At 44.4% G+C, this 24,429-nt stretch overlaps 1 protein-coding gene across 2 annotated transcripts in view; it reads left to right on the forward strand.

Moving 5' to 3' along the window:
• The window catches only part of LOC148400929 (transcription initiation factor TFIID subunit 4), a 46,144-nt gene extending 21,922 nt beyond the window's left edge, over positions 1–24,222 (forward strand). For both annotated transcript variants that reach the window (XM_088370795.1, XM_088370796.1), the window contains 2 exons: positions 8,807–8,929; positions 22,128–24,222. In XM_088370795.1, the coding sequence (XP_088226921.1) occupies positions 8,807–8,929; positions 22,128–22,304 (300 nt within the window). In that variant the 3' untranslated portion in view covers positions 22,305–24,222. The remainder of the gene's footprint in view (positions 1–8,806; positions 8,930–22,127) is intronic.
• The last annotated feature ends 207 nt before the right edge of the window (positions 24,223–24,429 follow it).

The following is a 24,429-nucleotide window of genomic DNA, read 5'->3' on the forward strand; positions in this document are numbered from 1 at the left end:
TTTCCCCTCCCGTGCCGGTTAGGAGTGTTCGCGCACAGATCTCAGCCCTTAACCATAAGCCCCGTATATGCAAATGAGCCCGTGTAATAGGCAGCGCGACAGGTTCGGACCCCCGAGGGGGGATCCGTGTGATCAAAGTGGATCTTCTCCCTGTTAAGTGGCAGTGCGTTCGTCATGTGGATGTGGCCAGATTAGCGCCACACACACATACACTGACATTAGACATTATAGCAAGCTCCTTTTTTGAAAATATATCAGTGTTGCATTTTTTTTTTTTTTGCTGCACTCAAATATATATAATTGAAACATGCTTGGAGATTTAGTTTCTTAAAAGTTGATATTGTCTAAGAATGGGTGAAGGTTTGGCTTGCCCGCAGTTATCTGAACTGAGCGAATAAAGGAAAGTCTATCAAATCTGTTTTTCTTTGACAGAAACAGAAAATATGTGCTTTTGCGTCTGTGCGGCATTTTTCGTAACCACTGTATAAACGGAGAAATCCACTTAAGACATTGCTTCTCGTGCATCATTGAAGTAATATTTAGTAATACTTTTTACGACAAGCTCCAATTTTTAGCGCAGCGCCTGAAAAATGCTAATAACCTCAAACGTTTACCGTATAAACTGAAACATATTTTGCGATTTTGTCATTGGCGAGGAAAATGCAACAACAGTGCTCACACAACTAAACATTAGTTTGGTGAGTGATTGGCAAAGAAGGTTGTTTGGACATTTTTTTAGTTTATATTTTCTTCGAAACGGTGCTTATATTGCTTTTCCCCCCTGTATAACACATTTGATATACTTTCCTTCATGAATACAATTTGCAAAATAAAGCTATTACGGGGATTTGGAGCTTTACTCACTGTTTTCGAACACGCTGCTATTATTCGGAACTGTACGCATATATAACCCCCGCCACCCCCGCCCCTCCCCTCCTGTCTTTTTTTTTTGTCGCTTAATGGCCATCGTTTCTCAGCGCTCGTGCCTCTCCCCGTTTCCATCACCTGCCCAGCTCAAGGCAACAGAGCTGGCTGTTTGTGTCACCGCCCGAGTCTGTCGGCAGCTCACACATCTGCGCAAATTTCATCAGGATAACGAGGGCTCGGACATTCCGCCAAGACCCCCCCCCGACACACGTGTATTGTACTCAAAAACACCACCGGAAAATGTTTTGATTTTAGTCATGTATACTTTTCTCGTGTTTCTCTCGTGTTTACATATTTTAAAATCATAATTGTCATTATTATATCAGACTATGGACTTTTGAAGTTTTGTACGTGAGGTGGGGGTAGCACCACATGCACGGATCAGAGACACTAATCTGGCACTTTGGTGATGGAGTGCTGAGTGGAAATGTACCTTGATTTTCCACTTAATTTGGACTCACTTTTCTCTTCAGACACTCTGGGCTATAGCCACTCGCCTTGTTATGACGTTCTTTCTTCACGGCATTTGGTCGGCATGGTAACTAAAGCAATTCTCGGCATTGACCCAGGAGTACGACGATTGGCTCGTTAGCATGGGACGAGATCAGAAAAGTGTTTAGTATTGCGCTTTTTATTTTTATATATATATGTATATATATATATATATATATATATATATATATATATATAAAAAAGCAGCCACTTTTCAATTGTGAACAATGTCTCAATTTGACACCTTTTAATGAGATTCAATTCAGAAGCTGTGCAGGTGTACCTAATAAAGTGGCCCCATCAGAATCCAAGATTGCGGTAATATTTCCATCCACCCCTTCCTTCCATCCAAGTGCTCCAGGCCTCTTTGATACGAGGCGGGAACATGAAAAATTCAGCAAAGGCGCTTTGAGCAAGCGAGGCGCCGCCCCGCGCTCCTCTGAAATGTTGCCGTGTTGTGACAATGATGAACCGAGACGTTAGAACACCACGACGCTTCAGCGTCAAGCTGTCATAAGAGTGATTAGCGCACCGTGTGACCATGATGTAAGGACAATGCAACGGTATCGTTTAGTGGCCGTTCTCAAACTGCTAGCCGTAGTTTGGTCAGCAAAATAATTTGAAAAATCATTGAAAACCGCTCGTATATTTTACATAAAAACATGCATCTAATTGTGTTGGTATTTAAACGTGTCACCGGCAGCGTGCGAGAGCCAGAAAGCGAGAGCGGGTCGGTCTAGCGCCTCTTCTTCCTCCACCGTTTGGCCGAAAGGTCATGGGCTATTTCCAAAATGCCCGGCGGGGAAAATCAATGGGCAAATCGCGGAGCTCGCTTCCTGTTTGTTGTCACCGTGTCTGTGCGTTTTGGCCAGAGAAAATGGGGAAGGGGTGGAGGGTGAGAAGGCCAGTAGAGATACATCATCGTGTCGGCGGCACGAGACACGTCGCAACCAGAGATTCATCATCGCCGCGTCTGCAGGCTGCCAGTGGACAGAGGAAATCAGAGGGGGGGTAAAGAAAGTCGAGGCGAGAGAGAGAGAGATGAAGAATAAAAATAATGCAAAGCTGAAAAACAGTAGGGGTGTCAAAAGATTTTTGTGGCGGGCCGCATCATCGTCTTAGATGGCCATTATGACCATCAATCCAAATAAATGTATGAATGTCTCATTATAGGCTACGTAAGAACTCTTCAAAAAGATGAATTGTGATTAAAAAAAAAATCTCTTTTTCAAAAATGAAGACAATTTGCAATTTTATTATTGAACACACAAAGTCAATCCACGATTTGTCTTTGCGGGCTACATAAAATGATGTGCTGGGCCGTATCTGTCCCCCGGGCCTTGAGTTGGACACCTATGCTCTATAAGATATGTTGAAGGAATATTTATCAAATCAATTGTAGGAATCTTTTTTTTTTTTCAAATGTAAGTTCATTTTCAAAGATGAATGGCTAGAAATATCAAATTTGTCCCGCAAGCCAGAGTTTGACACCCTACCCTAAGAGGTCCCAAGAAGTGGCTTGCGAGCTCCTTCACAGAATTACGATGCATTTTTTGTTTCTACCGTTCTCGCAATAGGCGGTCTTGTACAAAAGGTTGAAGGTAACAAGATGTTGTGAGCCAACTCGCGCACCAAGGTGTTCATCACGAGTGGCTCAGTGCACGGAGAGTCCATCTCTATTCTTTTTCGCCCACAGTCATTCCTGTGTGTGAGACTCTTCTCTCTCTCTCAGGCCTTTGTCGGAATAATTCTCCTCAAGTGTTATCTTCCCTGAGGCTGCCCGGCGATTCCTTTTGTCCGTTTTGAATCACCAGCGAGGCTTAAAATGCCTTGAACCTCCACCGCCGAGTTAATTCTCGTCTGGCTCAACTTTTAGACCTCTCATTTTAAATCGCCCCGCTGTTTATATGTTAGCCTGCAAATTGGCACAATTATTACCGTGACATTTGCCAGGGTTGAACACATTTAACCTTGTTGCGCACGTAATGAACAGGCGAGATTTTTTCTTTTTCCCCTGTTCCTTATTTGGCTCAGCATCCTCCGCAAGTGACGAGGTCAGCTCGATCCAGGACCCGATCCCACCCACGCCGGCGGCCCCGTCGGGCAATTGGCCACGTTCCTCAAGAGGAATGAGCCTTCGGTGTGTCAAAGGACAACACGTCGGCTCGTGATGTTTTGTCGTTCTTTTTATTAAGCCGCTTATACGCGCAAGTTCAGAGGTTCGACTCCTCTGGCCCGGCAGAAAACTGCGAGGCGCGCTTGCTCCTGCGAGGCGACGCCTGAGGCGGGAAGGCCCAAATGCAGGCTGCCTTCCTCCTCCTCACTCTCTGCACTGACTTTCAAAGAGAATTCCTGTTGTTTTGCATATCCCGCTTCACGGATCGTATATTCCGACTTCAACATCGGAAAAACTCGCAACCTCCCTCGCTTGCCTCACTTAGGCTCCGTGTTCTCGTCTCAACCAAAGACTTGTCGTTCTTTTGAGCGGTTCCCAAAACGTTTGGGAGAATATTTGATGGACTGACAAAGTATTTGTTGAATTTTTTTGTGTCCATCTAAATAAATGTTCGAGAAAATTTTGGCACAAGAAAATCATACCAAGAGTAGTGGCGGTCATGTTATGGACTGGGGCTGCTTTGCTTCTTCAGGACCTGGATAACCTACTGTGATTGATAGAATCATGAATTCAGATTTTTAGCAGAAAATCCTGAGGAAGGGTGATTACTATGGGGGAATATTTTTTTCTCACAGCGCCATGTAGGTTAGTATTTTCTTATCCCTTTAAAAAAAAAAAAAACTTCGTAAAACCCAAGTTGCGAGGGACACTTAGTCAAGTCATTGAATCTTCATCGCAGCGCTCCTGAGGACCACAGCTTCTTTATTTTTCTTGCTTTGTTGTCATCGTATGTTCTTGAACTTGATTTTTTTCCCTCCTTCTTCTTTACCTCAAGTCATGTTGTAAAGAAAAAAAGAAAAAACAACACATCTTCTGGCTTCTTTTAAAACAGTACCTTTGGTGTTGCTGCGTGTGTGTTTTCCTCTCTTCCAAAAGTGCCGTAATGAGAAGGAAAACAAGAAGATTTTCCTCTCTTTTTCTTGCCTCAGAGGGAGAACGCGACACGTCTCCTCGCCTGTGAGCTTCACTTTTGTCTTTGCGGCGCTCCTTGGGAAGCGCGGGCGACCGGGGAATTGGGCGCGCCCAAGCGACGCTGGTGGCGAGGTGCCGGGGATGCGTTTCAATTAAGAAAAGGGGGCTACGTTCACCTTGCAATACTCCCCCCCCTCCTCTCCCAGAGGAATTCTGACCCCACACCAACTCTTGTCCCATCTTTGCTTTGTGGTTGAATCCCAAGGTGTCGTCACTGCGGGCGTCCGTACGAGGGAAAAGGAAGGACAAGAGCGCGCCGGCATCGTGCCTGCGTGTTTCTATTAGATTGTCATGTTGGGCTAATTAGAGAACGGCAACATGATTCACCTTGTTAATTAGGAGCGCTCGCACACCACGTGCCCACCCGGGGGGGGCCACATCGAGAAAGAGAGAGAGAGAGAAGCTCAGAGGCTGCTTAGTCGCCCGCCCCTATGAAGACCCCCCCCCTCCCCTCCCTTATTTCTCATCTACCTCCTTCTCTTTCTTGATTTCAAAATGAATAAATCATTGGCTCCGTCCTCTCTCCACGAGTGCGAATGTGCGAGTTTTCATCTTTCCTGGATGCAAATTAGACGTGATCAATAGAAGGAGAGAGAGCAAGAGTGCGAGGGGGGGGGGGGGGGCGTTGAGCATTGAATTTGAGGAAGAAAAAAAAAAAGGCTGACTGCTTGACGACGAAGCCAAGACACGACGCGGAAGGACATTTAAAGTGGGAAATTTTCCTTACATCAGCGATAATTTTAATGATCTTGGAATGGGGCTGAACACCTCCCCCCTTCAGTGCCTGTGCAGGTCATGCAAATGTTGGTAAAAACAATCCTTAAAACACGTGCCGAATCGGGCCGATTTTGAATCCCATTCGCTTCCTTTCGGTGAAAGTCGCCGGACTTCTCTAAAGATGATCCCCTTGCAGGTCAGGTGCTCCGATAATCGGGCTGATTCGGAAACGGATTCTTTGCTTCCCATCAAAGTCAGGAAGAGCTCTCATGTCTGTCTCTCTTTTTGACAACTGTTCATCCATCCATCCTCCCATTATTTTTAAAGGACACAGATGAAGTAATACGATAACAAAGCACCAATATTACATAATGACAACAAGAATAATATAATAGCATATTTTTAGAGACCCAAATAGAAATAATGATAAAACAAAAATAACAACATATTGCTTGTATGTGATATTATTTAATAATAATAATAATAATAATCGATTTGACAGCAGATCCACGCTATATTGTATAACTCGTAAATCAGCCCTGCTCAATCTTTTTTTTTTTTGTACCTATGAACTTTAGAGCTGATTCTATGCCAGAAATGTCCTCCCGGGGCGCTGCATATTCTTATCGGAGGTGTTACTTGTATGGGAAACAAGAAGAAGTACAGAAAAGTAGACAAAGTGCAAAGGTGACTTTGCAGGAGAACCTACCCACTGTGTCCTGTCGGAGAAAAAATGGGGGAGGTGGCCGAGGGTCCGGTCAACCTTTAATGGCAGCAGCGTCTTCAGCCGGCGATTCCATTTAGCGTCGTTCGCAACCCCGCAGCCGCTTGTGACGTCAAGCGGAGCATGTTGTGCTCCGCCAAGGACATCTGTCTGTAAGCGTCTGGGAGGCCGAGAGCCTCCCCTCTGGCCATGGGGGGAGGGAGGGAGGGAGGGAGGGATAGATGGAAGGAGAGGGGAGTGGAAAGGCTTTGTTAAAAACAGTCAAAGATGGAGAAGGGCAGGTTGGCCGTCACGTCTTCACGTTTGCTTCCATTTTGTTGATTTAGTTGTTTTAATTACGGCTGTCACCAATCTTTTTGAAGTCAAATTATCCTATCAATTATTCCATCGCTTAATATTTTTGGGGCGGATGTTCAGTCATTAACCGACACGTTCTCGAGTCCGTCACAGGATCAGGCAAATGCTTTACTCAAAGCTCTTTTCAAGCTACATTGATTGTAAAACTCTTTTTTTACACATGCTGACCTTTTGTTAATAATTTGGCTTTGCGAGCCACTGTCGCCACGCTTCAAAAGGGCACGACTGGATTCGCTGCTATTTAAAACAATTTCGCCGTCACACACATACACGCACACAAAAAAGAAAGATGGAAATTCCTCATCAAGTTTTAAAATGATGTACGACACAAGTCGCCAAATACATTTTCCAGAATACGTGGAGTGATGTAGCATCCCTCTTGGGATCGCTTCCCGGTATTAGCCTCCCAGCAAATCCGACTTTTTTCGATTTTAAGTGGCCACTTTTTGGCAAATGACTTGTTACTTTTGTTCTTTAACTTAAGCTGTGTTCAGTCGCCACCACAGCGGACCAACGTTCTCGACGTAGCCCTTACAGTGAAATTCTATTATTGTCAGTTTAAAAAAAAAAAAAAAACGGTTTCCAACCATGGCTACTGTGGACGGGGCGCGGCGGCACCAGATTGGAATCAGAAATACGTCTCCCCGGCGTCGTCAGTGACTGGAAGCTTAGACGGGATCGGGGGGGGGGAGATTGCAGATGGCAAAATGGAGGTCTTCATCTATCGTACGCTCATAAATCTAAAAACGCAGGCAGTTGCTGTGGGCGCTAGGAGCACATGCCTGGTGCCAACTGCCAGGCCGGGGTGCCGGCATCCTGGTGCCATCAGTAAGATAGCCCCCCCTCTCTCTCTCCTTCTCGCTTTGTCTACTCTGCTCTCTCGCCCATATTGCAGCGGGATTCTTTAAGGTCAGGCCTACAGAGATTTGCTTGTTGTTTGGGGCAGAAGCTAATATGGTTGATCCTTGCTGATTTTTGAGTTGTTTCGGGTGTCGGAAAATGTATTCAGTATTTTTAGTTTAAACTTGTTGGGGAAAATTTTTTTTTACTTTTGGGTTTGTCCACATCCTGAAATCAACATCAAATATGACAATAAACAAAGGCGGACTCCTTTATTGGAGGTCAGCGCTCTACTGGGTGCCGTCCATCCGTCTGTCCATTTGTCCGTCCATCCATCCAGAAGAAAGTTTGTACACTCTTTAAAATGACCCCACAGTCCACTTGCCATTGGTTAAATCCACGCAACAGCCTTGGCCAATTTTTGACCTTTTGTTGGTGGATTTTTGGCAAAATAGTTTGCTTTGAGGCCGTAGGCTGTTCCACTCTTTCCAGACAAGGCATGCTAATGTTTTTTTTTTTTTGGTCTTGATAATCGTAGCCTGTTTCTCCTCTAGTTCACTACCCATGAGCTCAAATTTACATGTATTGTCTGGTTTCTGTGGAAAAAAATATCACATATAGACAATCACATACATCATTGTGGTGCCCAATATTTTTGTTTATAGTATATTTATTTTTACACTTTTTTTTTTTTAGGGGGGGGTGATTTTCTGCTGGTCTTCATCGCTGCCATTATTCCGCCCTGACGTTGTGTTGTCAGTGCGTTTGAATTTCTCAACAGTTCCGCCGTGCTAAATGTGAAGTGGCAACACCCTAAAGGCCAAGCCTCGCCGGCGGGCTTCTAAGAGAGAAATATCACAGGCAACTGCATGCACATTTTAGATCCTACTTTCCACAAAAAAAAAAAAAAGCAACCTTTTCCACGGACTCCAGCATCTGAAAGTAAATCCCCCCCCCCCCCCCCCTCCACGCCTCCTCCCGATCTGATCAGACGACGTGTACAAATAGCGGTGCCCGGCCAAACACATGCTGGGAGATAACATAAAAGAACATGGGAGACATGAAAGCGCGCATTGATTGTCCCTGTTCGCTTCAGACCCAGCGGGCAGGCACACAGGCAGGCTGGTGGGTATGCATCCCCCAAGTGCTGTAGCCAACTTAGATACAAGAAGCACGCATGTGTGTGTGTGTGTGTGTGTGTGCCTGCCTGCCTGCCGCACCCCCTGTGCCACCGCCCCGGGCCGTCACACATCCAACCAATAGAAAGGGCGGCTTGTAGCCACGCTGGGCTCCCCCTCAGGCCTGCGGCTAGACGTGACATTACTTTGGGCAGTGCCCCCCCTCCTCCCACCAATCCCCCCCTTAAACCTCCCCTAAACACATCATGTGACTGCACATGCGCACAAATGTGTCCCCAGTTCGTTAATGGCTGACAGCAAGCCACCATTTTCTTGCCATCCAAAATGTTTCGGGGAAATTCAGCCCCCCAAAGGATTCAAACATGCTAATACCTGAAGTCTATGAAAATTAAATATCATATGTGATTTCTACAGATAACATATAGTATATGAAATATTTTTTTCTTATTTGTTTTTTTTTAGATGCAGCAACAGGAACTAGCCCAGATGAGGCAGCGGGATGCTAACCTCACGGCACTGGCGGCTATCGGACCCCGCAAAAAACGCAAAGTGGACTCGCCGGGGGCCACCCCATCAGGGACTGAGGTAAGACCAGAACCGGGTTAAACCCTAAATTAAAAGTAAACTCGTCACTTCCTTTAGAAAGAGCAAAATGAATTGGGGAGCGTAACATAGAACTAACAGTATATCATTGCAATCCGCACTCTCCAAGCTTATTACGCCCTCAAGGCCTGGGAGATGTAAAGGGATGATGTTAAAGCAATTTGGAGGGATGGTGCGAACATGCGAGCGATCCTGTCGTAGAACTAAAATGCGGAAGAATGAAACACATTTAGAACCGCACGACGTGTCTCTGGGTAAGATTGCGAAATTGCGGGAATTTTCAAAAGCAAAAACTTTCCATGAGAAGTGATTTGCTCTTTGTAAAACTCTTATTATCTAGAGTATAAACTACTGACGAATAACTAGCTTTGAAATCAGAGAGTAGTAAAAACTGTTCAAATATTTAAAAAAAGGAATGGTAATAGAAATTGCTAGCATTGTCTGTAGTTTTTAAACGTGAAGACAATTTGCAATTTTATTATGAATGGATGAATTATTATTGACACATGAAGTCGATCCACAATTTGTATTCGGGGCCACATAAAATGATGTGATGGACCGTATCTGGCCCCTCGGCCTTGAGTTTGACACCTATGCTTTGTAAGATTCTGCCAAGTAGCGTAATCAATATCAAGGACTTCTGGTATGTTGAAGGAATATTGATCAAAACAATTATAGGAATATTTATATCAGATTTAAGGTCATTTTTTAAATATGAAATGTTTTGTGAATGTACTTGACAGCACACTTTGAATTCTTTATTTTTTTGTCTCCATTTCACTTGAACGGCAAGTGTGTGATTGTGCGTTTGTCTATTCACGAATGAGCGAGGGTTCATTGTCGTTCCCTTAATGGGATGTTTTCATGCTAGGTGGTAAACAAAGCGCAGACATGAGTGTCAGATTCCGGGTCATACGTGAAGTCATGCGTGGCTGCCGCTCCGCAAAAAAAAAAAAAAAAGAAAAATCGTATTTTCCCTTCGGGCACTCCGTGGGAACATTTGAAATTCCACATATTCTGCCCGTACGTCTGATTCATCTCAAACGAGGCCGAGTTTTGAATGCAAAATCGGTCATTTAAATAACCCACTCGTATCGAGCCGCGCCGTGTTGTCTCGGCGTGCCGGGCTGTAGTAAATGTGGCCGGTAAAAAGGCATAAATAATAAAATAAAAGCATTACTTCTGCTCCTTGAGCGCAGTGCCGAGCTCTTTCACAATGTTTTAGCCTGATGGGTATTAGCCCGCGACCTTCTGCTGCAATCCAAAAAAAAAAAAACCAAAATAAAAAAAAAGCTGCTCTCCTAAATGCAGCATTAACATGAATATACATTGTTCTTTTTTTGTGTGTTACATTTCCTGTTCATGTTTAATTAGAGAGGCATCAGCACAGTCCTCTTAAGTGTTTGCAAAGAAGGAAGAGGTGGGAGGGGTGGGGGGGGGGAATCTTAACTTATTTTCACTTGGAGTTCACCTCCTCACATTTCTTCATTTCACATGGGCTGCGAGTGCCGCCGGCGTTCTCTTTCCTTTCTCCAGAGCAAAGTGAATGTGACTTTTCTAAGGGGGTCACAGGATGCCTGCAGGCCTGTGGGTGTTACTGGACTGTTGCCTGCTCTCAGCTTCACTGAGGGGCTTGTCATAGATTTCATCTCCACAGAAATGAGCCGGAGGGGAGGTGGGGGGTGGGGGGGTCCCGCGGCCAGGCGGGCGGGCGGCCCGACGTTGCGGAGGGCCCACGCTGATTATTTCCCTCTGACATCGCATCCTGAGCTTTTCCGCATGAATCCCAGACAAAGGCGGCCCTTCAGTGCCATGCCAGCGCTTCAATTATGAGCCGGATAATGGCGCTGTTGAGATCCTGCCTCCCGCAATACTATCCCCTTCCCATCCCTCCCGCTTTGCTCATTTCCTCACCTCTGTACATCTTACCTAAATAGAGGAGTTGAGTCAGTACTTGTTTTTTTTTCTTCACAAGTATCTGTAGTAGTGTGAGTACTTTTTGCAACCTCTGCTGACCGCCAAGGGCTGCCAAAGCCCAGTCAAGACTGCAAACGGGGACGGAACAAAGGGGGCCTTACAGGACTCCGCAGGGAAGATTAGCTGCCAGGACCCAGCGGTGGATCTCAGTTGGGGGTCGCTCAGTAGTCCCCCCCTCCCGCTCAACCATCCTGCAGCCTCAACCCCCCTAATCAGCGCTTTTGAAGTCGGGCATAAAAAGTCGAGGGTAAAGCACCTTGAGGAAGAAGGAGGGATGGAGCCGAGTGACAAAGGGGCAGCCGAGGGTCGACGGGGAGAAACCGAACCTTTTGTGAGCACTGCGAAAGGGTGTCTTCAAAAGTCCGAAACGGGGTCGGCGTGGTTGAAGCGTCTGCCTTGCAGGGAGAAATTCTGGGTTAGAATCTTCACTTCGCATCTCCCCTTTTTTACTTTATCGTCTTCCCATATCGGTAGAATCTGTATCGACTACCATAGAAATTAATCGTACGACTGAAATTGAGAGATACAGGCACCTGGTTTGTGTCATAATTGACTAATTAATTAATTTTATGTGCGATAACTGTTTATTATTCATGGGAGAACCGATTATTTGTGACAACAGCAACCTCGCACAATGAGAGGAAAACCGTTCCCTCCACAACTCAGCTTTGCGGTTGTTGCTACGAGCATCGACGGCATCCTTGACACACTTAAGACTCGTTTAGCCTCCCGTTTGTTTGTTGATGCTAAAAAAGCAATTCCGGAATGCCCTATCGAATATCTTACATTTTACCTTCTTCCTTTGAGGCCGGAGATCAGAAAGAGCGAGGCAATAGTGTGAGAAGGGTGGCGGGGTGGGGAGCACAAGGAAAACTGATGCCCTTTCCTCCAGCTAAATTAACAGGAATCACGTGGAAAACAATCTGAGTCTCCAATGAAGAAAAGAGGGGGAGTGGAGTAGAAGGGGGTGGGGGTGGGGGGAACCATTAAAATGAGCCCCGAGCTATGGACTGCACCCAATATCACTAAAGCTGCACTCACTACAGATGTGGAGGCTGGCCTACAGGCAAAAAAGCACGCTCTGTTCTATAGCTACAATTAAAATCAACCTCACTGCCAAAAGTGGGAGGGGCCGCTGGTATGGAGAGGCTAGAAAGGCAGACATGGAAACATCAAAGACAGATTGAAATGTGTAGTCAGTAATAAGAGTGGTCTCCCAGCCCCCCCGAGGTCCTCGGCGGTCCCCCCCCCTTGTTAATGAGAAATTTTGACCTCTGGTTTGTAAGTTAAACTTGTAATCTCGGTTAATGAAGTAAATCAATCCCAAGTCGGGAGTGTCTCGCTTTCTTTCCGCCAGCCTCTCGCCACTGTCCCTCCATCTTGAGCCCTTCTTCTTGAGGTCTTCCGCCAGACAAACAGGAAGCTAACAGAGCGCAGAGGTTTCCGGAGCTGCAGGGAGGGAGGGGGGGAGGACCGGCCGGGGCGGGATGTTTTGTTAAGGGGACCGGTTGAGTGAAAGCGGGGTTAAACGCGGTTGTTAAGTGGGTTCCCCCGCCCACCGCCTCAATGTCTTTTTGGATGATGTCACGCCTACCGGATGGTTCTACTCCTCCTACTCGCCTCCAATGTACCAGGATGGCTTTAACCGGTTGTCAGTGTGGCGTAATTGGAGTTGTTAACACATCTGCCTCACAGCTTGGAGGTTCAAGGTTCAAATCTTTGCTCCCGTCTAAATTGGCCAAAAGTGGGATAGTGCGCCCGAGCGTACCCCGTAACCATGACCCCTGCGAGCATAAGCGATAACGAAAATTGATTCACGCTTACTGTCAGACATTTAAAATAAACGCCTCCTTTTTGGTATTACAAAAAAATAATTCCATTCACACATCATAACAGCAAAAATAGTCAGTGATGAAAGGTCTCGAGAGTCGGATGCTTACTTTTGGAAAAATCTTTTTGTACATTCATGCGTCTACATACTAAATATACATATTGGCGCTTACAGTGTTTAGATAAGACACTTCTATAGATCCATACGAACGTCGCTCGCTCATTTCGTGGTCGTGCAATAATGGTTAAATATACAATTTTGACAACAAAGTTGAGCCCGGGGCGCTTCCAAAAGATACCAATCGGAAAGAAATTAATTACCTCCCTTGTTAATCTTGATATAATTAAATTTCTATGAGAATGAATTCGTCCGCCGAGCCGCTACGGAGGCGTGCTGACGGAGGCTGGGCTCTCGAGCCGCAGTTTGCCGGCCAGGGGAACCGGAGAAGCGCAGACCCACTCGTCGCGGCCTACGCCTTCCGCGGGAGAAAACTGTTCCTGAGGGGAACGGGACTGATACCAAAACCTCCCGATTTCCGAGAACGGTGCTAATGAAGTCGTCAACACGACGTCTATGAAAGTGACGAATCTCTCGAGATATCACTCCGCCTATTTTTACTTTTGTTGGAAAAACTGCTAGCTTGATTGCGTTTCGTCAAATCTTATGCACCTGAATACAGAGCATTAAAAAAAAATCCATCTTGTTTTATTTAATAGCTTTTTTGGTCGTGGCATCTTCTCTTGTTCACACACACAGATTTGTCAATTTTCTCGGAAGAAAAAAAACATCTCAATTAGTTTGCAAAAAATAGTGGCCGAGAACAAACAAGGCGGTCCATTAGAGAGGCCTGGGTTATTGGCTGCCTCGCCTCTTCTGGTGGCGGCCCCATTAAAAGTGGTAATGTGCGCCCGCAGCCGTGCCCGGGGAGCCACCAGGGGGCCACGCCGGGCATATTTCACATGCATCACGCACGCACACGCTGGAATTAAATAGAGCAATGTTCCCCTAAAAAAAGACTGAAGTACATCTCTTTCTGATGTGCGTCCCGGGCAAAAAAAAAAAAATTCATTGATCTCAGAATGTCCCTTGGCAATTATAAAATATTAAATCCAAGTCGCACTTTTCGTCTCAGCTTAATTTTTTTCCCTCTCGCTTTCTCCCCCTTCTCTTTTTCACTCCCTAGCTTTTCGCTGTTTTTGACCAATTTAGAAAAAAATGTTATAAATGATCATTGCGGTGAAGAAAAAAAACCCGTACTTTTCGACATTTTCATTTTGTTATGATTCTCAGATTGTTTCAGCGCATCGTTAAATGAAAAGCCCTTCAAACGCCAATTCCAGTTTCTCTCACACATGAAAAAAAAAAAACTTTAATCACGCAACAGCATCAAAGCTCCGCCTACCAGGAACTGCGACGTCTCTAAAAAATTTTTTTTTACCTCCGAGGTGCCTTTCATGTCTTTATTTCCTTTTTCCGCACACTTGCCATCTTGACCCCCACGTAACCTTCACAGATCCTCCCCCAAATGGCGAACGTGACACGCATGTCGACAAACACCACCGGCCAGCTGTTTGACACCGACGCGACTCATTAAGCTCGTTTGCCGTTTTGCCTAATCAAGACGACAAATCTGTCGTCGAGTGCGTAACGTATACCGCGTCTCCCGCTCGCCTATACGGAGGCGAGGAGAAAGAGATGGCATCCGCTCGCTAACGCTCCGCCATTTAGCACAGCGACTCTGATGTGGGAATTCGACATCCTGTGCTAATTAGGGAGGCCAATTAACTGTGAAAGTCAGCCGCTCTCTTTTTTTTTTTTTTGGGCAAATAATCTCAGCAGAATACAGACATCATCGAAAATGTGATCATCAGTCTTCAATTGAGAGAAACAATAAGCCTGCCCCTTAGCATTAGCTTGTTAGCAATGTTTTTAAAGCTCGAAATGGCTTGAGACGTTAAAATGATCGACCTGTTTGCCTAATTTCTTGATAATCGGCAATTTTGGCCAGGGCTTGATACCTAATTCCGTGTGGCGTTCATTTGAGCAAAATCCTCCAAGGCATTTGTGAGCCTTGGAACGTTCTCAACAGGCAGCCATTTTGAGAAACTTTAATGTCCTACTTCCTGTTTAATTTGTGCATGGACGCCTGAAACTTTTTCATGCGTCCTTTTACGATACACAAGTTTGTTGGCAAAACCGGTATCCGGGCCTGATTTATTTTATGTCTAGTTATATATATATTTATTTATTTATTTTGGGAGCGTGGGGGTGTTATTTTGAGGGAAATACATATATCAAAGTTGCTGGTTTCTCGGACACATTGAGGTCAGAATAAAAATAAATAGCGCGAATCCAAGAAGGATAATGTCTGCGTCTCTCATTCCCATTCTGATCATTTTGATTCATGATCACATGTATATTTTATGTGATGTCATCAATTATGGATTTGTTGGACTAATGAACCACTGATAGAACTTTGACAGGGTAGTTGGGAATTGCTGGACACGGCTTCTTGTCATTGGTTGGCTCATGGCTCAAGTCAAAATGAAGCAAAATGCAGGATTGATTGATTGATCTATGATTGATTATCTGTCTATATGCGCCGTGTGATTGGCTGACGACCGAATCTTGGGTCTACCGCGAATCTTGGGATGGATTTCAAATGACTCGTGACCCTAATGAGGATAAGCCCTGTAGAAAACAGCTAGCTTGATAAACTTCCAAGCCAACTCCCGCTAACTTTGCACTAAGACCGTCCATGTGGTGGCGCTCTCTGCTCACTCCAAATAGAAAACCGCCATTGCATCAAAAAATAGCCGAAGGTGTGTTCCCGAGCTGTTTGGATACCAGGCGTTGCTGGAGGTGTGTTTGCCAGGCCGCCGTTGGGCAACTCCCCTGCAGCGTTGCCCGCCTCAGGTGCAGGAAGCAACACACTTCATGTACAATGTGTAATTATTGTCGCAGACAAGGGTGTGGATTTAAAGCGAGTCAATATGTAGATAAGCCTTTTATACACACGCGTGCACACACAGCTGCTCGGAAAATGATGCACGGTTGCCAAAATGCTGCGCAGGTAGGATGGAAGCCTTCCGGGCCTGCGATGGAGGAAAAGCGGGAGGGAACGGGCGTTCCGGGGAGATGGAAAACCGGAAGGCTTGCACTAAAATTTCGCATCCACGGAATCCAAGCCACGTTTGGTCATAACGGTTCACTGGAAGGGCATTCTCCGCTCACAAGTCATTGATTGGCATCCACATGAATGGCTCTTTGTGTGTGAGTCTGGACAAATACACATGGCCGTAAATAAGGGGGGGCAACAGGGGCTGTTTATCTCCCTTGATAATAATAATAATAATAATAAGTTAAATAAATAATAATAATAAGTTAAATAAATTTCAATTAAGCTATTTTTTGTCAATTTTTTGGTCAAAAACCTAAAATGTAATCTTTAAGCCCGTCACTGTGCAGTTTCTTGCCGTACCAACGTAAAAAAACAAGTTTGTGAATCTAACGTACGTGCGCTTAGCTACATGTTTTTGTACCCTGGTAAAAAGTCTGGCTAGACAGAAACAACTTGCAAACTTCCAGACGCAAAGGACTAAAACCAAAATTCCCAAAAGCCTTTCGCTGTGATTTTCAGCAAGGCGCAAAAATGAGGCCTCAAAAACTTATCGCTTGTGAAAAAGTCAAGTACAATTTAACAAAGCCGAAAAGTTGCGACGATCCCACGCCGGAATTCCTTTTTGAACAATAGATGACACCAAATGTAGCAAATGTCAAATCAGCCGGGATCTTTTATCTGAAGCTAGTTTATCTCCCAAAACCAACGCCGCCTCTCGCCCTGGTGGCGTGCCGGATAAAAGGCCTGTGACACTGGGGGTCAAAAACGGTGGAGCGCACCGGCGAATATTTCATCACATTGTCGGTTCATCTTTCTGGGCCATCTATATTAAACATGACTCTACGACTCTTCTGGTTCCCCCAGTAGGGCCTCGGAATTTAATCAGAGCTGTTCTTGTTCAGACGCAGTCAAGTCACATCAGGTGCACGGGGACCAGCTGTGGCGGCGTAGATCGCAAGCCCTGTGAAAGCTAGACATTGTCAAAAATGGCCCCGTTTATATCGACTTAAGATCAAGGATCACCATCTTCTAATGTCTGCCATCTTCATATTTATCAAAAAAATGGGGAGATAAAGGCATCGCATTTATTCGGGCTAAAATGTAATTGAAAAACTCAATGTGGCAAACTTTAAAAACTAAAAACATTTCTGTACCTTTTTAGGTCTTTCAAATTGTTTATTTTAAAGTGTCTAATGAATGTGATAAAATTATATCTTTATTTGAATAGAATACATAATAACAGTAATTACTTTGAGTTTATATTGCATATTTTTCGAGATATTTGTTAATTAATATGAGTAATTTTGATCCATCCATTCTCTACCGCTTATCTGGCGTCGGGCCGCTGTGACGGCAACGTTAGCTAACGTGCTAATGAAGCCTTCTCGCGTAGTCACTCACATCAGGTGCCAGACTGGTGTGAAGTGTGAAGTCTTAAAATGTCAAACATGGCCATTTATGCTAATTTCAGATCAAGAACCGCAAATGTCTGCCATCCACATCTAGCGCGGCCACTTTTCATTTCAGCACGCCCTACTTAGCTCATGCTAGCCTACCCCCGTCGCTAATGAGGCCGTTTTTGGACGTGCTTGGTCATTTCCGCGCGCTACCTCTTGGACCGCTAACTAGTCGTAGCGTTTGTCGTGAACGACATCAAAGAGGCGGACCGCCTGCCTCGAAACGACCACGCCGCCATTATTAAGTCGCCACCCTCTCATTCAACTGGAATTAAAAATTAACAAGTGACGGTGCGCCATTGGACGCACGGCGGCATGCGTAAAAACCAACACGGGCTCATTAGCCAAAGCGCTTCTGAAGACGAGTGTTCTGACTTGAGACTCATTACGCTTCTCCTGTTTTATAACTCTTAATTGGGTTCATTTTCCATATGAAACGCTTTGAATATTTAATGTGGGCAAAAAAAGTTGTACTTGCGATACTTGGCCTTGTGTTAATCGTCCAGCTCGGAAAGCCATTAGTGACTCGGGAGTAACTTTTTTTTTTTTTTTTTTGCAACTTTTATTTGCGATGCTACGCTCATACGAGAACAGCTAAGAAGAAAACAATGGACTCTGAGGAAATATCTCATGACCAACCCGGGCGCCGTTAAACATAATGCTGCTTGCTAGCGCTACCACCATTAACGTTAGCAAGCCGCTGTGCTAAATAACAGCTAATTAATGTGGCTCAGAGGGGTTTTAAAAAAAGTGTTTCCAGGCAGGGGAAGTTTGCTTTTGTTTAGAAGGCAGGTTCCGGGTGTTTAGTTGCGGTGACCTCGTGACTGTCTTCTGAGGAATTGTGTGTGCGTGCCGCTCCCCCTTTCCCGAAGCCGCAGGAGAGTTAGCGCCCCCGGGCCGGGCCTTTCATCTTGGCGCTAACCTGTGGACTTTGAAACTCAGGGCGATGGAATTGCAGCTTTGTCAGTACACCGCTAATTAGAAAATTCCTGACCCGGAGCGAAGATGTTTTAATTATGTGTTGTGTCAACGAGTTTGCAGATTTAATCCGCCGTTGATACACACTGCTGCATTGTGGGAGCCAAAGTGGAACTGCGTCTTTCTTCCTCGTCGAGCCCCCCCCTTTCCTCCCTCCGATTCCCGCCACCTTTGTCAAACGCCATCACACGCTCAAGTGGCCGACTAAGACAAGCAGCTAATGTGCTAGCTGGCGAAAAAAAGCTGGTCCGCTCCCCCCCGAACACTTTTCCACAATATGACAGCGGCTCTGTAGCAGTGAGTCAGAGCACGGCAAGGCAGGAAGGGGTTAAGCAGAAATTGAGCGGGGGATGCTGGGGGGCAGCAACGCTGCAGAGCACAGCAGTGTTCGTGCGAAGGCAAGTCATTTCCCGAAACACTGCAGACACATGGCCTGCGGCGCTCCAAAACCTTTGGAGACCAAAATGGCTTGCAGGAGTTAGAAGTAATAAGGTGTTTTTTTTTTTTTTTGCTTTTTTGCCTTCTTTCTCCTTGACTGAAATTCGGCACGGTTGCTATGCATTGCCATGGAGCCGCCGAGATGTTTTTGTGCTTTATGAACGTGCTCTGGGAGCGGCCATTTTCAAACATGTGCTATCTCTTTACTTGTGGAATGAATAAGAGGAGTTTGCCATGGAGATATTTCGATAAATCCCGTCAACATTTATTTTGTATACTACAAGATGGTGCTGTTTCTCAAAGTTTGCTAGCACCATCGAAGGGAACCTGTCAAAGCAACAAGAGGTCTTTTGTCCGTTCCGACATCTCGGTAATTACGGGCGGACCGAACCATTTCGTTTCCTTTCCCCCCTTTTTTTTTTTTGGGTTGTGTTAATCTTGGCATCTTGGCTCGTTTGCTTCAAAGAGAAGCTCTGTCTTATAATCTGCTCGTGTACATCTGCGAATTATTATTATAATTCTTGATACATTTATTAGAGCTGAATAAACTCCACATCAAATACATCACCCTGGCAATGTTGGATTGCCCGGGGACAATCAGCCGACATCTGTTAACTCTTTCAAAATGGCCTCATCCAGCGTGTCTGTGGGCGTTTGGCAAAGAGGGCGGGGGGGCGGGGGCAAGGCAAGAGAGCGAGAGAGAAAAAAGTCTCTGTTGCTGATTAATGGCGGCCGTAGGAAAGACGTTTTGGGCCAAGTGCAGAGATTAAGGCGGGGGGGCAGAGGGGTTGTTGCATCGGGCTTCGGCACCGTAAACACCGCTGAGGGACGAGGCGGCGATCCTCAGCTCAAATGCAAACATGTGGGAAAGCTTTTCCGTTTGGCATTCACCCCGTTATGTCCCGATTCCATCAAGAGTTCGCTCCAGTTCAGTTTGGTCCTGAAATATTAAACCCTTAATGTCTTGACCCAAAATTTTCACCGAACCGTACATTTTCTGGGATTTCAATTCGGCAAAACCGGTCTAAACCGTACTAGAGCCAACTCTGCTGTATTTGTCCTTCTTGCAGTTGAACATGTTTATTTTTAAATACAGTCAAAGTAACAATGTTGCGTCATCAAATGCCTCATGAAGGCTTATCGAGTTCTCAGCCAACATGGGCGAACAACGCTCATTTTTTTTTTTTCCGTGCAGCACAGCATTTTGCAACCATCATGCAACTAGCTACCTGGAGAAATGTATGTGTGTGGAGTGATGTAGTGCTGAGGCAGCAGGTTGGCCGGGGCGGGGGCCGAGCTGAAGTGTGTGCCTGGCAAAGCGGGCCATTAACCCAGCGCCCTGAGCTGTGACCTGGGCCAAATCCAATATTGGCTCCGGCATCAAGGCACAGGTGCCACTCAGGGTTCAAAGCCAGTGATCATCAAGACCCCCCCCCCCCCCCCTCCTCCTCTCTCCCCACCGCCCGCTGTCAACGCCGCCATCTCCACCCCCTCACACAATAAAGCGCTCAATGTAAATTCCTTGAGACACCTACGAGCATCGCTGCCGCTCGCCTGGAGACGAGCGAGCAGAAGTATTGAAGAAGACGTGAAGTATCGTAGAAAGACACGGAAGTCGATGTTCCTGTTCCTGCAAACAAGTCAAACGTCTAAAGCGATGTATCGAAAGTATTCCCGCACGTTGGGGAGGATGGATATGTCATGTGACATGACGCCTGGGAGCGCCCATCAACAGATAAAATGACAGATGCTGATTTTTGCCTCGTGGATTCGACTTATTTCCCCCCCCCCCCCCCCCCCTTCTTCTTCGCGTTTCCTTTCACCCGCTTTAACCTGACAATTTTTGACTTTTGTTTTCAGCATTATTTCCTAGTTGTGCCTGGTTGCCACGGATACCAAGTCTTAATGTCCTTATTTTGGTTTTGACAGAATAGGGAATTTCCACTACTGACCTTTCCGTGTGCATTTGCGTCACTCGAGGCTAACGTCGCCGCCGCGGAGCGCTCTCGCTCGTCGCCGAGCTTAACGTTTCTCTCGCCCCCCCCGCGGCCAGTCCCTGTCCATCCATCCAGGTGGACGCATGGCTTTGATTGGTCGACTCCACGCTGCTGTCAGCACGCTTCCTTGTGATTGGCAGTAATTGGCGTAGCCGTGGGCGGGCTCATCTTTCACGTTCACTGTGATTGACAATGAGATGCGCCCCAAACATTCATAGGGCAAGGAACCCCTAAAAAAAAATCTGTACTGTATGGCAATATTAGAGTCACATTTGGTAAGCGATTTACAGTTTGTAAAGGTTGTTGGGTCCACTCGTAGACATGTTTTGAATGTGTCACATGGTAACAATTAGGTCCTGTCTGCACCCTGTGCTGTGTTTATACAATGTTGCAATCATTGTAATGGTCCACACTCGGTCTTGTTTACCCACTTGGACTTGGCGCTCGACCATCTTTCTTTTCAAGCGCGCTAATTGATTCCCATCAGCTGCTTTGTGAGCGCCCGTGTTCATTTTTTTTTTTTTTTTAGAACAAATACAAAGAGCAATGATCAGCATTGATTATTAGCGGTGATTGCCGATAGCCATCCAAGCCCGAGGTTTGGTTTTTTGCTGTTGCCAAGGTTTTTCTCAGATTGCCAAAAGGGTGGAATAATTCGACATCTTAGATATGATTTTGATAATTGGACATTGCTTTTCACGAATACTGCTGGGATGTAGTGGATACTGAAGTCATGCTTCCGCCCCGGTGTTGCGGTTCAACCAAGGAAACTATCCCAAAGACAATAAAATCCAATCGTATGAGCTAACGCAAATGGAAAAGCCAACGTGGAATGTTTTTTGTTTAGTCTCGTTTTAACTTTTCATCTGAATGTATACGCCGAAAGCCAGGCCTGTGCAGAAATGAATTTTTTTTTTTCTTGAATATCATTCTATTAAAAAAATGACTAAATTTGAGCTGATCTAGTTTCACGAAAAATGTACTTCTTTTTTCATCATGTTTTTAAAAAATTTACCAGAAAAACATGGCATTTTTCTCTTGAAAATTTTGACTTTTCTTGGGGAAGGAAAAATCAAGGAAGTAGGACATTTTCCCGAAAATAATCAGATTTGTTAAGAAAACAATTGAGAATTTGTTGAGGTGCTGGCGGATTTGAATGTTCATTTTGCAAGTAAAAATAAACAACAGATTGAGTGATGATTGCAAAAGTGTACACACCCTTTTATAAGTAAGGATGCGGTTGTATTACGAATTGAAATTACGGCACACACCTGTCACCATTTACAGGGAGACTCTTTCACAAACTTCCGGGGTGAATACTTTCTTATTTAATCACAAAACAGTGAGTCTAATCGTCTTCCTGGCTTCTCTTTCTCGCCAGCTGTCGGGCAGTACGGCGGGCTCCCCGGCGGGCTCGTCGTCGGCGCCCTCGTCGTCGTCTCGCCAGTACGCCCGTCAGCGCATCACCCGCGTCAACCTCAGGGACTTCATCTTCTACATGGAGCAGGAGCGAGACACGGCCCACTCGCTGCTGCTCTACCGCGCTCTACTCAAGTAGCCCGCGCTTCTTTCTTCCTCCTCTAGCCACGTGCCTTCACATCAGGTGTCAGCTCGCCGTCGTTCGTCCTAACTCGGCTTCCGGACGCATTTGCATAAGAAAACGCTAGGAAGAAAATGTCAGAAAAAAAACAAATGCATCCATTGTGTCTTTGCTGTCTTGCGTTTCATGTTGCGTAGCGATGATTACGTTTGAAGGCCTCCGTGCGTTCCAAACATTTTAACAGCCAATTTATTGACCTCGTGTCAATAAAAGGACATTTCAACAACACCATTTCCCCCTCGCCGTAAATGTAAATAGTTTGGTTACATTTCCTTTTTTTTTTTTTTTCGTTAATAGCAAAGAGCGTGAGTTTTATGAAAGTGAATCTTTAATATCATCGCATTTCAAATCCATTTTACAAAGGTGTACTCGGGCCACACTGACTAGAACAATAATTTTCTACTAAAAGTTGTAATGTTACGGGAATGGAGGATTCATTTTATTAGGATGAGTTTGCTCCACACAGTTTTGTGCGAATATGAATTTACACTTTACACAGAAAGGACACTTTGCTTTGTTGTAAATTGTACAGTATGTTTGAACTTTGTCCAAAACGTTCTTAAAAAAATTTATAACATTTTATCACTAAATATACGTAGTTTTTCCCGAAAAGCCCCACATAATTATCTCATAATGAAATTTCTGTGGCTGAAACATTTATTATTTCACAAAAAATATAAATATTATGATTATTTTGAACAATTATTTAAAACAAAAAAGAAAATTAATTATTATTGATAAGCACCTTTTTTTTTAAATGTTCTTATTATGAAGTGAAACTTTATTTTATTCACACAAGGTCTAACAGGACACTTTTAAGACTTTATTTTCGTAACATTACACTTGTATTCTATAATTTGAAGAAAAAAAAATCATTTCAGCGGCCTCAATACGCCTTTGTACACTTTTTATATTGTTCACCTGTTCGTGTTTGTTATGAGGTGGGCTGGTTGCCGTAGTTACAAGTTCAACCCACACACTTTGTTTTTATGACTTCAGACATGTGCAAATGTTTGAAGAGCAACCACAAAAAAGAATGTTTCAAGTCCATCAAGTGTTTTTTATTTTTTAGTGATCATGAATCTTTCAAAACAGTGAAGAAAAAGTGAGGCATTCAATCTTGTTACACATCATGTTTCATTCTTAAACTATTTTATATGTAAATGTAGAAACATAAAGTCATTCTTGTATGTTCATGTACGTCCTTTGTTTGTTTGAATGACTGATAATTTAAATTGAATATCTCGGCCTATGCAGTTTTTGGTGAATTGAAATATTTCAAACTCTTGGTTGCGCTTTGTTGTGAATTTTGACAGCACTTTTATTTTATTGTGTTCATTGATTTGATAAAGTCCCTGTTTTAGCTGGCTTCTTAAAGCTGTCTGTTTAATATTGCTATGAAATGTAAACTTTTAAACAGTATTGACACTTTCCTTCTAAAGTCACATCTTGTAAAATACACTATTTTATTATTATTATTATTTTTAATTATATTGGCTTTTATGCACATTTCCCTCTTTTCTGCTCTTTGACAAGCACAACAGCATAGATCTCAACTGATTATTATTTTTTTTTATAATAACAATCTCGTTTACTTTGGCATTTTTACCGCTTGGAGGTTTTTTAGCCCAAACCTTGGGTCAATATTAAAAAAGAAAAAAAGAAAAAATGGGGAAATAAACTTTCACTGTAAGGATATTTTGTAAATACTGTTTACAAGACCTATGTGTTTATTAGAACCACGTTATTTTTGGTAAACTCTTGTACATATCTTGGAATTTTCCTGTTTGTGTGAAATGACAAAAAAAAAAAACAATACTGATGTATTTGTACCTATTTTATAAAGGAATAAATAAGCTGTTTACTAAACTGACAAGATGCTAGCTTTTGTTTATTTCTTCAACATAAAAATGTTTAAAGCATGACCAAAGCCAGGGGTGTCCACACTAAGGTTCAGGGGTCAATTTGTGGCCCACTTTCGATTTTTACCGGACCGTAGCATATATTTAAAATAAAAAAATAGGGGCCACTACGACTATTTACATAATGTAAACATTTGCAACAAATTTTAAGAACCATGATA

The sequence above is a fragment of the Syngnathus floridae genome, chromosome 3 (assembly GCF_059516105.1).
Source record: "Syngnathus floridae isolate MCC-2025c chromosome 3, RoL_Sflo_1.0, whole genome shotgun sequence".
NCBI lineage: Eukaryota > Metazoa > Chordata > Actinopteri > Syngnathiformes > Syngnathidae > Syngnathus > Syngnathus floridae.